This window comes from Zalophus californianus, chromosome 1, assembly GCF_009762305.2.
Source record: "Zalophus californianus isolate mZalCal1 chromosome 1, mZalCal1.pri.v2, whole genome shotgun sequence".
NCBI lineage: Eukaryota > Metazoa > Chordata > Mammalia > Carnivora > Otariidae > Zalophus > Zalophus californianus.
In genome coordinates, this window is record NC_045595.1 from 167,046,009 (window position 1) to 167,059,093 (window position 13,085).

The 13,085-nt window shown below is 36.7% G+C and overlaps 1 protein-coding gene across 1 annotated transcript in view; it reads right to left on the bottom strand.

Annotated features, from left to right (window-relative positions):
* Window positions 1–54: 54 nt before the first annotated feature.
* ZPLD1 (zona pellucida like domain containing 1) overlaps window positions 55–13,085 on the bottom strand; it is a 63,365-nt gene continuing 50,334 nt past the window's right edge. The window contains exons 8-11 of the mRNA XM_027586167.1: window positions 7,821–7,992; window positions 6,465–6,573; window positions 656–685; window positions 55–230 (exon numbers count right to left, since the gene is read on the bottom strand). Coding sequence (XP_027441968.1) covers window positions 55–230; window positions 656–685; window positions 6,465–6,573; window positions 7,821–7,992 — 487 coding nt within the window. The remainder of the gene's footprint in view (window positions 231–655; window positions 686–6,464; window positions 6,574–7,820; window positions 7,993–13,085) is intronic.

Genomic DNA, 13,085 nt, shown 5'->3' on the forward strand with positions numbered 1-13,085 from the left:
TCACTCATGGTATGGTCAGTGAATCCTTCTCCCAAGAGGAGGGACCTGTTACAATCAGTCAAAGACTGGGTTTCTTATGCCATTCAACACCAAACTTGTGGATGCCTTCCTATGTAGAAGGGCCAGTGAGCACAGGAGAAGGGAAAAGCTCATGACTCCCAGAATGACCATTCCTGATATCAGTGCACTGGTGACAGCATTCAGTTGGAAAGGAGGTTCACTTGGAGAACCTGCAAGCAATAAAATACACACAGTGGAAACATCCAATATCAGATTTATCTCACCTTATCCCAATTTATACCTGCAAAACATCTGTCTCTAGTATCTTGTAAAGTAACAGCATGACATTGATTCATGCTATAATCTATTTGACTATAATTCAATCCAATAACCAAAGGATCATGCAGTTTAGAGGTCTGGTATCCCTTGGGCTGCCAAAAAAAAAAAAATTCATCTATAAAATGCTATAAAAATTGACCAACAGGTCACATATGAGTTCAGAAGTCCTCAGTGAACTGTTATGTAAAATATAACAAACTGGTAAAATCAGAACTCATCATATTTAGTTGTTTAGAGTTTTGCAACTAATCATCAAAAAATACTTAAAATTTTTAAAAATCATACTTTTATTTTCAGTGTATGTTCATTATCTTACCAAGCTGTGAATTGTTGGTTGGAGTCTCATCTGGGAGAGAAAAGAAAAAGAAAAGTGATATTGTAAATCTAAATATTTACTTATGTTTATTATAATTCTGTGATTACTTTTTACCTACATGTGGCCTCACCTTCTCCCACAAGATCCATGGGTAAGGGAATCATGAAAATCTTCCTAAACCATTATGCTTTCCCATTTTCTGTTCCACGTGTCTGAGATTTTATTATCTATCCATTCCACAAGCCCACACCCTGCCAGTGCCCTGGGCGTACAAATGAAATCACAAAATATACTATCCGATATTCTTTCCTGCCAACCTTGCTTTGTCATTATCTCTTTAGTCAGGTTAGTGGGGGCAGTAATTGTTAACAGCTATTATATTTTTTATAGGCCTATAACCTGCCATTTGTTATTTTGTTTTAGAGAAGTATTCATTATTTAGTGCCGCTCTATTTTAAGTGTTGCCGATTTGCCCATCATAATCTGCAAAAACATCATTTTAACTTCCAAAAAGATAAATTCACACTTAGTAACTAAATGAAAGGAAAACATGATTCCTAATCTTGAGTTGTAGGGGGTTTTGTCTGTTAAGTTAAAGATGAAAGCTGTTGATATTTTCCTTATCCCTGGCAAACATAATAATGGATGTAATGAATGCATTCGCCTGGTTTCCCAACTTGTGTTAAACCCATTTGCTAATTGTATAGCCATTAACCCCTGATCTTCTACAATTAGTGGATTTCATTTTTGTTCTTAAATATGTGGGTGTGTATGTGTGTTTGAGTGTCCGTTATCTGAACTATAAAACATGTGCAGTTGACTGTTTGATTTGGGAGTATAAATATTATTACAATTAACATGTGTGTAATGCCATACAGTTTACAAAGTGCTGCTTCATGTCATTACATTTTGTCCTCGTGTAACAGCCATATGGTTTCGCCATTATTGCTACCCCCATTTTACAGATGAAGAAACTTCCATCTGTCCTAGGCTCCATGATGAAGTAAACATATGTTTAAATAAAAGTTCAGTTTCAGACTCCTTTTTCTAAAATAATATAAACTAGCCAAGTATGGAAAATATTTTTAAAGATAAATATATCAAGCTATGAAACCCCAGGATTAGTATTTGAAACAACTGATTGGGAGAACCTGGTGTGATATTTATAAGCCATCTGATGCCATTTCTTTTAAGACATATGAGTCTCGGCAGAAATGATGATTCTGCTGTTTGAGCCTGAAGTACAATGCTCCAAATTAATAGAGTGCTCATTTATAGTATTCTTTAGAATGGTGTAGCACACCACTATAGGACAAAAAGAAAAAAAAAAAGCACAAATTTTTATTATAGGACACCCTTAGGAAAACCCTAATGTCCAACCAACACCATTTTATAAAGACATTTGTTTCTCATAGAAATGGATAGAATGAATGAACTGTGATCAATTCTTCCAAAGGATTCCCAAGATAAGCTGCCTCTCTGGAACATGGAGGAGAATATATAATGCTCTAAAATTCCTTTTTCAAAGTTATTCTTTGTTTACAAATCACACTTATTTGGTTTTATTTACTTATTTATTTGTTTATTCATTTATTTATTTATTTATTTATTTATTTATTTATTTATTTATTTATTTTTAAGACTAGAAAGCTCCTTCCTCCTACGTGTCCCAAATTAGGTGAAAGTGCTAGGACTGGCTGCCTGCACTATTTTCTGCACCCTGAAGTTAATTAAAGAAGTCAGAATATTCCCTCCTCTTCCATATTAGCACCAACACTCGTGTAAGAACACTACTCTAAGTGTCACTCACGATGACGGGGCTATGGACAAAATCTTCACATGAGACAAACTGTCACATGAGCCATACCAGCCACAGGTTCCAGGACTCTGAAAAACTGCAAGCGTCCTACCTCTGGCAGGCGGCTAAAACCAAAGCATGTACTATTTGAATACTATTTGGAATTGCATTTGATAGTGGATAAAGGTAGAGAGAATCACTTTATCTAGTTGCTATTTCCGGTTTCCTTCAATTTCCAGTATCCTGCAATTTGATCGAGCCCCAAAGGGGAGGTAGACATTTTCTAGGAGACTTTTTTCACCACACACTCTGTTTTTGTTTTTTTTTTTCTCTTACACGCACTTGGTCTTACCATGTACATATATCCTAAAAGAAACCTTCTGGAATTAGAACAGGTTGGAATACTAAACTTGGTGGGCTCTTCAAAAAGCATGCAGCTAGCTGAGGACCCATAGGAGGAAAGTGACAGGAGCAATACCATGGCTGTTGGAAAGCCAGAAGGAGCAGATAAATTCTTTTTCTCTGCTTTTCTCTTATATAAGTAGTGGAAATGGAAAAAGTAAACATTAGTGCAAAGATATGTACAGAATAAATATTTTTTCTTTCTTAGCACCAGCAAACTATTTTTTAATCCTCAATTACCTACCTATATAGTAAAATGAACCACATATTTCAAATTCAGAACTTCCAATTTTTTTTTTTTTTTTTTTTTGAGAGGAAGGGAGAAGGGGCTGAGGGGCAGGGAGAGAGAGAACTTTTTTAAAAGATTTATTTATTTTATTTGAGAGAGAGAGCAGGGGGAGGGGCAGAGGGCGAGGGAGATAATCATCAAGCCGACTCCCCACTGACTGCAGAGTCTGATTCGGGCCTCAATCCCAGGACCATAAGATCGTGACCTGAGCCAAAATCAAGTGTTGGAAGCTCAACCGAGCCACCCCAGTGCCCAAGAGAGAGAGTATCTTAAGCAGACTCCACACCCAGCACAGAGCTGACCAAGGGCTCGATCTCACAACCCTGAGATCATAACCAGAGCAATCCATTCAAGAGAAGTCCAACTGACTGAGCCCACTCAGGCACCCTGAGAATTTCCAAACTTTTTACCCTGCATTGTGTTATGTTTGTTAATAATCCAGGTCTACTTTTGAACACTAAGATTCCTAAGAGCAAAGACTATGGCCTGTTCTCTAGTGTATTCCCTGTTCCTAGCAGAGTGCCTGTCTCATGTGGAGGTTTGAATGAATTATTAACTCCCCATAAAACTCAATGACATGAGTTGAATAGCTTGTCTTGGACTTCTCCATTGGAATTTATGTAATAAAACAATTAGGTACTATTGCTTTCCAGTAGTTGCAATTGTGAATTTCCAGAATTGTACCCCATGATAAGCATTTCCCTACTGAATAGTTTTACCATGTGGAGGTGTAAAATAAGAACACTTCAGGAGTTTTGAGGATTTGAAACTTTGAAGATGTGAATATTTTCTTAAATCAACCAACGAAAGGATTTACAATGTTGGGTAAAATAACCAGAATGTCTTTGATTTCATTAAAACAAAACAAAAGTACTGAGCTTTAACAACTTATTAAACTTGACCTAAGTTGGATGTCTAGGGGAAAGGAGTGGTTCAATGAGTAAACAGAGCAAAAATTCCAAGTACCAGAGAGCTTTGAAGAGAGTAAATCAAGCCTGAAATTGGACTTGTCTATATAAAATCGGCCACAGGACCTGGAGAGATAAATTCTAGCTGACCTAAGGTAAAAATAAAGTGAAACTGAGAAAAAAAAGTAGCCCTGGTCATTAAGCTATGTTTACACGGGATTTTCCTGTGGCTGGATATGGCTTGATTTCTGAGTTCTGTATTTATATAGATTTTAAAAAAATAATTTTTTAAATTATGATACTATAGTATCATAATGTAAACATTGTTATACATGGTCCTCTACACAGTGAGGTCACCATGATTGCCCAGAAATGAACATCATCATATGGCTATTTATCAAAATTATAAAAAATAAATCCACAGAAAGTAAGAGAGGAATGAAGGGCATCTGGAATGTGTGAACATGATTCTTTGGGGGCTTTGCTGGTGAGGAGACTGAGGTTACTAAGACAACACTACTGTGCTGGAAAATGAATGTTATCCTTGAGGTGAGAATGGATTGAAATTGGAAAGGAAGAAATTCAGGCATCACATCAGAGGCATTGTGATCAAGGCATTAGCTGTTTGAGGTTTGAGCACATATATCTGGGGCAAGGGAGTATGGTGTAGGTGAAACCTACAAACCTGCACGGCAGGTTGGCTATGGTAGAATTAGAAACTTCTACTTGGTTAATCTTTACTGGGATTTGGTGATCTTAAAAATGTTGGTCTTTGTAAAAAGACCTACATTAACAATTTACATAGCTCAAAAGACCCTTCTTACACTAACAAATTAATTAAAATGTGTAATATCTAAATTTGATTTGGCCCAGGTAAGGAAGCAAGGAGGTTAAATAAGGAGGAAAAGCCATCTACTCAACATGGGCAGAGAGATGCCACTTTCAAGGGTTTTTTTTTTCTCTTATATAAAACTGACTCTAGATATGCTCCACAGATATAAAAATATTTTTTATTGGGCCTACCCAAAAGCATTCCTAATTATTGGCAACCAGAGTTGAGTTTCCATGCAGTGTAATTCTATGAGCTATTTCTGACAGCCAGACAGAGATAAGAATTGGGCCTTTCACAAACCACAAATCGGTCATTTTTAAACCATTCAAAACACATACCAAACCTCAGGGAGTGCAGACTAAGTTGGAAATTTCATATTTAATAAATTTCCGCATTATTTTTAAAAACACTTTAGCTTGTTTTTAAATAATGCTATGTCTACACAAACACTGAGGAGTGAATAATTCAATCAATTGTCTGAACTTTTTAGGCCAAAACCATTTTTTGCTTCATTACCTATTTCAGGCAAAACTTTCTTTTTCACTGTGGAACAGGACGCATGGGAGAAAAAGTAAAGATAATCTATTCTGCTTTTCTTAAGACAAATTTAGAGCTATAGAGTAAGAATCTTAAAGGCAACTTCTTCAAACCCTTCGTTTTAAAAGTGAAGAAATATTTGCCCAGAGAGGTGACATAAAACCCCACGTCATGTAGCTTGTTTAGACAAAAACTGGAGCTAGAACCAGCTTTTCGGACTTAACTTTGTGTTGTTTACCCTGCCTGTCTGTTGTACCCAGTTGATTCTGAATGTCTCCGGGTTCACACTGATATAAAGCAATATCCCTTTGGAGAGTGTGTGCACATGTACATTCATGCACAAATATTTGTATATACGAGAATATATGTGTATAAGCAGTTGTGTCTACTACATTCATGACCGTGGTTGGGTGCACTGGAAGGGGTATGTAATATCCAGGATCCTGGGAAGAAACAAATGGTACTCAAACTGGGCATTTTAAGAAAAGTTTAATAGGACTATTTATAAAATATAGGGAATTCACAGAGAAAGTCAAGTTCCCTGGGCTATGGGAAGGTTTCTCGCTCTGTGGAAAAAGTTGTCTGGGAGGAACCCTATGAACTTCACTCCCATCCTCTGATAGCACCACCTACTGGCCAAACCAAACCCAACCAAACGCCGGATGGCAAAGCAGTTGGGGGAGTGGGGTGCAGTTCACACAGGCCAGTCTTCAGGGGCAGAGAGCAGGGCAGGGAAAAGGGAGAATGAAACATGTCCAGCATGGTAAATTTGTATACTTTGTGTGTGTGTGTGTGTGTGTGTGTGTGTGTGTGTGTGTGTGTGTGTGTGTGTAAAAAGGGAAATACTGTAAAGACAATATTGCCCTTTGTGTGAAAGTTGAGTAAACAAGAAACTACTGTGAAATTAAAGTTGCTTAGCAGTTTATCTTGTTTCACAGTTAATTAGTGCTGTTTAGAAACCACTTTGAGTTCTCCTTAGAAGCCAAGTAATAAGCCATTTTGGAACAATCTATTACTACACACAAAAAGAGGAATGTTCCTACCACTCCGAGTAATGATGGGACCAGCAGAGAGGACGGCGTTTCCAGACGTGCTCTGGGGGCTCCAAGTGGACCTCCTCCCCGCATCTCTCCTTTCTCTGTGGCCGCAAATCTGAGGTGTTAACGAAAACAAATGAAATTCCACACCGGCACAAAATTGGTTCTTTATGGCCATTTGGAAAGCAGATTCTTTTGGAAGAGATACCACATGTTTAATTTTATTCATTTACTTCTGTGCGTTTATTTAATTACTTTGCATATAACTGCTACAGTGTTCCTTATTCTGGCTTGGGCCATATTTCTTATTTCCTTCTATTATAATTGTGCTTTGCCCCATTAATTTACATAGCTCAATGATTCTCCTGAAAAAGAGCTGTGTTTATCAAACTTTTCTACTTTTATTTCTCTCAAGACTTTAATAAATCTTTTTCTGGAATTTTGGTCAGCGCAGTCAAGGTAATGTGGACTCGCCATTTAACTCCATCTGCTATAGCTAGTTAGGACTAAAGTAATCAATTGTTGTGAAGAAATGCATGAATTTGAGCATAAATAAAAATGTATTAAAGCTATTTCAAATTTTAAAATGTGCCTTCATTTTTCTCAGGTTAATATTGATGTGACCTTAGGGGGACTGTCAGAAATAGATATCTTTTTTTATTCACTAGGAAATGGATTAATATGATGGCTGTATGCAATTCAGATCCACACGTATTTTATAACTTCTCACTCGTAATCCAAGGGACTCCTGGGCTGTCAGTCCCAAATCTACCTTTCTAGAGCCAGCCCTACCCCCTCCCTAGGTTTTCCAATCATCCTCTACTCTGTCCCATAAACTTACTGAAGGTCTGGTAGTTCCCTGGTTATTCTGTCTTATGTGTCTGTGAATTTGGTCAGCCTTTGGAATGGGGTGTCTCTCACACTCTTGATTTTGTCCCTTTGGGGTTCATCCATCTTCAGAGTCACACCCCGGGTTTCATGTCTTCCATGAAGCCTCCCGATCTCCCCTGTTCTAGCTCTCTCACAATGGCCAATACTGCCTCTTACAACAATCCATGCATGTGTCTGCATTTGTACCATAACATTTTTGTCATATTTTCTTCCATGACTGTCTCATGGTCCTCAAAGATCAGCTAAATGAGTTCAGAATTTATGCACACATGTCTGTTTTCCCAGTATTATGCTTGGCACAAAGTAGGCATTCAATAGATCTCTACTGCATGAATAAATAAATAAACCCTACTTCAAACTGTTTGGCCTGATGCATATTCACTTTCCATATAGAAATTAGTCCCTAACACTGGATAACCTTTCAGCTTAGATCAATTTGACAATTTAGAATAAAGTTGCTAAGAAACATACAGGCATAAGGAAGGGGCAGTCATCAGCTCTGCAGAGCTTGGTAACACAGTGCAGGAAGACGGTGGACATTTTCTGATTCTTGTGTTTCACAAATCGGAACACTTCAAAGGAAAACCGGCCCTGCTGGCTTCTGCCATTTTCAATGACGGTGGTCTGAGGATCTTTGTCACAGCTACATTTTAGGGAATATGAAAACAGGATATTACTGGAGATTACCAACCCACTGGAAATTGTAAACTAATTTCTGCAGTATTAAGAGCTAACAAAATCATGCCATGTTACAGATATTTAATAAGAGCATAAGCTAACTCAACAAATACGACAAGAGTGACCTAGATAGTAAAGTTTAAACAGATCAATTTCTGATTATAATAGTACCATCAAATTTTAGAGGGATTATACTTTCATAAGGTTCAAAAATCCAAACAGTATAAAATATATGTAGTGAAAAGTCTCCCCCCCACCATTGCCTCTGTCCACACCATTCCACCTCCACATTCAGATCTGCCAGAGGTGACCTCACTCGCTACTGCATCCTCCCAGGGTATATACATAGAGAAGCTGAAGCAATGAATTCTTCTTGTTTCCTCCTTAAAAAAAAAAAAAAAAAAAATAGCACACTATCTACGTTGTTTTGTCCCTTGCCTTTTAAAAAATTTAGCAAGGTATTTTAGGGATCTTTCCATATGAGTATTTAGCAAGCCACCTCATTCTTTTTGCATACTATACAGTATTCCATCACACACATACACCAGTGTTTACTTAATCAGGTCCCTATTTACATAACTTTGCATTGTTTTAAATCTGCTTTTTACAAAGTAATAATGAATAGCCTTATAAGACATTATTTTGAACATATGCAGAATTATCTGTACAATATCATTTAATAGATTTTGCCACATTGCCCTCTATAAATATTGTTGCATTTTGTACTCCCCCAGTAATGTATGAAAAAAAATCCTTATTTCCCCCAGAGCTACACCAATGGAGTATATGGGGAAAAAAATTGGATTGTTCACTATTGGGTAGGAAAAATAAACTGTCACCATATAATTTTAATTTGCATTTTTGTCAGTGGAAATGACTGTGTGCACCTTTTCATATACATTAGAACCATCTGTATTTCTTTATCTGAAAATTGTTTATGTCCTTTGCCTAAATTTCTATTTTGTTGTTGGCTTTTTCCTTCTGATTCCTACAGGTTCTTTATGTGCTAGGAATACTAGTGCCTTGTTTGTTATATAAGTTGCAAATTGTTTTACTTTGTTGATTAGCTTTGGACATTTCTTGAGTGTGCTTGTGTGTCTGTGTTCATACATATACAGGAGCTTTATTTTTATGTTAAATTTTCAATATTTTATCGTATGGCTTTTAGTAAGTCATATCTTGTTTCATTGTGCTTACTTTATTGTGCTTGCAGAGATGGTGATTTTTACAAATTGAAGGTTGGTGGCAACCCTGCCTCGAGCAAGTCCAGTGGCACCATTTTTGCAACAGCATTTGCTTACTTCCTGTCTCTGTGTCACATTTTGGTAATTCTCAAAATATTTCAAACTTTTCCATTATTATTATATTTGTTACGGTGATCTGTGATCAGTGATGTTTAATGTTGCTATTGTAATTTGCATCCCCCCAAACTATGCCCCTATAAGACAGTGAAGTTAACTGATAAATGTGTGTTCTGACTGTTCCACCGACCAGATGTTCCCCCATCTCTTTTTCTCTCCTCAGGCCTCCCTATTCTCTGAGATGCAATAATATTGAAATTAGGCCATTTAATAGCCCTACAATGGCCTCTAATTGTTCAAGTGAAAAGAAGAGTCACACATCTCTCATTTTAAATCAAAAGCTAGAAACAATTAAGCTTAGTGAGGAAGGCATGTTGAAAGCTGAGACAGGCTGAAAACTAGGCCTCCTGCACCAGTTAGCCAAGTTGTGAAAGCAAAGGAAAAGTTCTTGAAAGAAATTAAAAGGGCTATTCCAGTAAAGACACGAATGATAAGAAAGTGAAACAGCCTCATAACTGATATGAAAAAAAGTCTTAGCAGTCTGGAGGGCAGATCAAACTAGCCAAAACATTCCCTTAAGCCAAAAGCTAATCCAGAACAAAGCCCTAAATCTCTTCAGTTCTATGAAAGCTGAGGGAGATGAGGAAGCTACAGAAGAAGAGTTTGAAATTCGCAGAGGTTGGTTCATGAGGTTTAAAGAAAGAAGCCGTCTCCATAACATCAAAGTAGAAGGTGAAGCAGCAAGTGCTGATGTAGAAGCTGCAGCAGGTTACCCAGCAAGTTCACACGATATCCATTCTGCAACCCAAGGATCAAGGAGTAATTTTGACTTCAAGTCTTATTATTTAAGAAATACATTTAGTAAGGCTATAGGTGCCATTGATAGTGATTCCTTTGACGGATCTGGGCAAAGTTAATTGAAAACCTGGAAAGGATTCACCATTCTGGATGCCATGAAGAAGGTCAAAATATCAAATGACTGGACTTTGGAAGAAGTTGACCCCAAGCCTCATGGATGACTTGGAGGGGTTCAAGACTTCTATGGCGGAAGTAACTGCAGATGTGGGGAAAATAGCAAGAGAACTAGGAATTAGAAATGGAGTGTGAAAATGTGACTGAATTACTGCAATCCCATGATAAAATTTTAACAAATGAGATGTTTCTTATGGATGAGCAAAGAACGTGGTTTCTTAATATGGAATCTACTCCCAGTGAAGATGCTGTGAAGATTATTGAAATGACAACAAAGGATTTTATATAAAATCAGTTGTTAAAACAGCAGAGTTTGAGATGATTGACTCCAGTTTTCAAAGAAGTTCTACTGTGGGTAAAATGTGGATAAAATCAAACAGCACTGCATACTACAGAGAAATCGTTAGTGAAAGGAACAGTCAACCAATGTGGCAAACTTCATTGCTGTCTTATTTTAAGAAATTGCCACAGCCACCCCAGCCCTCAGCAACCACCACCCTGGCCAGTCAGCATCTATCAACACTGAGGCAAGACATTCCACCAACAAACAGGTAAGCTCAGACAATGGTTAGCCATTTTTTTTAGCAATAAACTGTATTTTAATGAAGGTATGTACATTGTTTTTTAGGCACAATGCTATTGCACACTTAATAGACTACAGTATAATTTAAACATAACTTTATATCCACTGGGAAGTCAAAAAATTCAATTGACTCACTGTATTGAATTATGTGCTTTACTGGAGTGGTCTGGAACCAAACCCACAATATCTCCAAGGTATGTCTGTATTTGAACCAAAGATGGATCATTCTTACTCCAAAGTTTTAAAAATATTTCTTATGTTAATATGGTTTCTTCTGCCACTTTTAAAGCTGTAGTTTTGCATCTAAATTAATAATCTATTTAAAGTTTATTATGGTATATTAAATGAACTATAGATCCAGGACAATATTTTCCTCATGGTTATGCACTGTCCAACACTATTTTTAAAATCTGTTTATTCTACCGATTTGTGATAGCACAGTCTATCATATCATAAATTCCCATATGTTTTGGATCTATTTCTCAACTCACTATTCTAATTTTTGTCTATGTGGCTAATCTTGCATAATATCACATTTCTTTAATAATTTTAGAACTATTATTCATTATAATATCTGGTAGGGCCATTTCCATGTTTTGGGGTATTTTGTGGATTTGTTCATCCCTTTTCTTGATTAGGTTTTTTCAAAGAACTTTATTTATTGCAAAATTTTGCTTCATATTTCCAATTCTGATCCAAGTGTTATTTAAGTGTTTTAAACTTCTACATAGTGGTGACTTTCTGTTTTCATATTGTTAAGCATTGTCAGCTCTTAATATATAGCTCACTGATTATGTCATTCAGATCGTCTATACCTTTACCTAATTATTGGCTACCAGATCTGAGTTTCCTGAGAGGGGAATTAAAGTCTCCCATTTTTATTATATTTCTGACTAAGTCTTTTTATAGTTCCCCTTGTTTGCACTTGATGAAACCTTTGATTTCATCCAGGGCATCCTTTCTTTATGTTGACGTAAGTCTTCTTTCAATTTAGGGAAGTATTCCTGGAATATATTTTTAATTGCTTGTTCTATTCTATTATTTTGGATTCTTTGTGGAAAAGGGGGAATTCCAATTATGTATATTAGACATGTATTGGATTCCCTTGGCCTACATTTTATTTCTATCCTTTCTACTCTAATCCTTTTTGTCTTTCCCTTTATATTTGTTTCTTTTAATTTGCATCTTCCTACTTTTATTTTCTCTGTCCCATACTGTGCTTTCTGCTGTGTCTATTTTCCGTAGAACACCTAATTGTGTCTTCCTCCTGTTTTACAGAAATGTTTCTGTAACACATTTTTTTCCTATTCCACATTAAATTCTTCCAGTTCCCCTCATTCTTTTTTTTTTTGAATTATATTTAATTTTAAATTCCATTTAACATACAGTGTTAAATTAGTTTCAGGTGTACAATATAGTGATTTAACAATTCCATACATCACCTGGTGCTCATCACAACAAATACACTCCTTAATCCCCATAGACTTACGTTTTTATCATAATATCATATGTATGTGTGTGTTAAAGATAACATGCTTTACTTTCAATATGCATTTATACTCAAAATTTTTATATTCAATTTTAGTAAAAATGTCTATCAGCACAATCTGTTAGCAATTAATAAGTATTTTTATTATGTTATGTTAATCACCATACATTACATAATTAGTATTTGATGTAGTGTTCCATGATTCATTGTTTGCATGTAACACCCAGTGCTCCATGCAATATGTGCCCTCTTTAATCCCCCCACCCCCTCCCCTCTAGAACCCTCAGTTTGTTTCTCAGAGTCCATAGTCTCTCATGGTTCGTCTCCCCCTCCGATTCCCCCCCTTCATTTCCCCTTTCTCATTCTTGTAGCCTTCCCTTTTACTGTCCTACATGAGTTATAATTCTATCACTATCACTACAATTTTTTTAAAGATTTATTTATTTATTTGAGAGAGAGAGAGAGCACACAAGTGGGGGAAGGGACAGACGGGAGGGAGAGAGAGAGAATCTCAAGCAGACTCCCTGCTGAGTGTGGAGACCAAAGCAGGGCTTGATCCCATGACCCTGAGATCATGACCTGAGCCAAAATCAAGAGGTGGACGCTTAACCAGTCGACTGAGCCACCCAGGGACCATGCCATCACTATGATTCTTTTTTTAAGAGAACTTTATTTAGACATTAGAATAACCTTCCTAATAAAATTTCATCTTT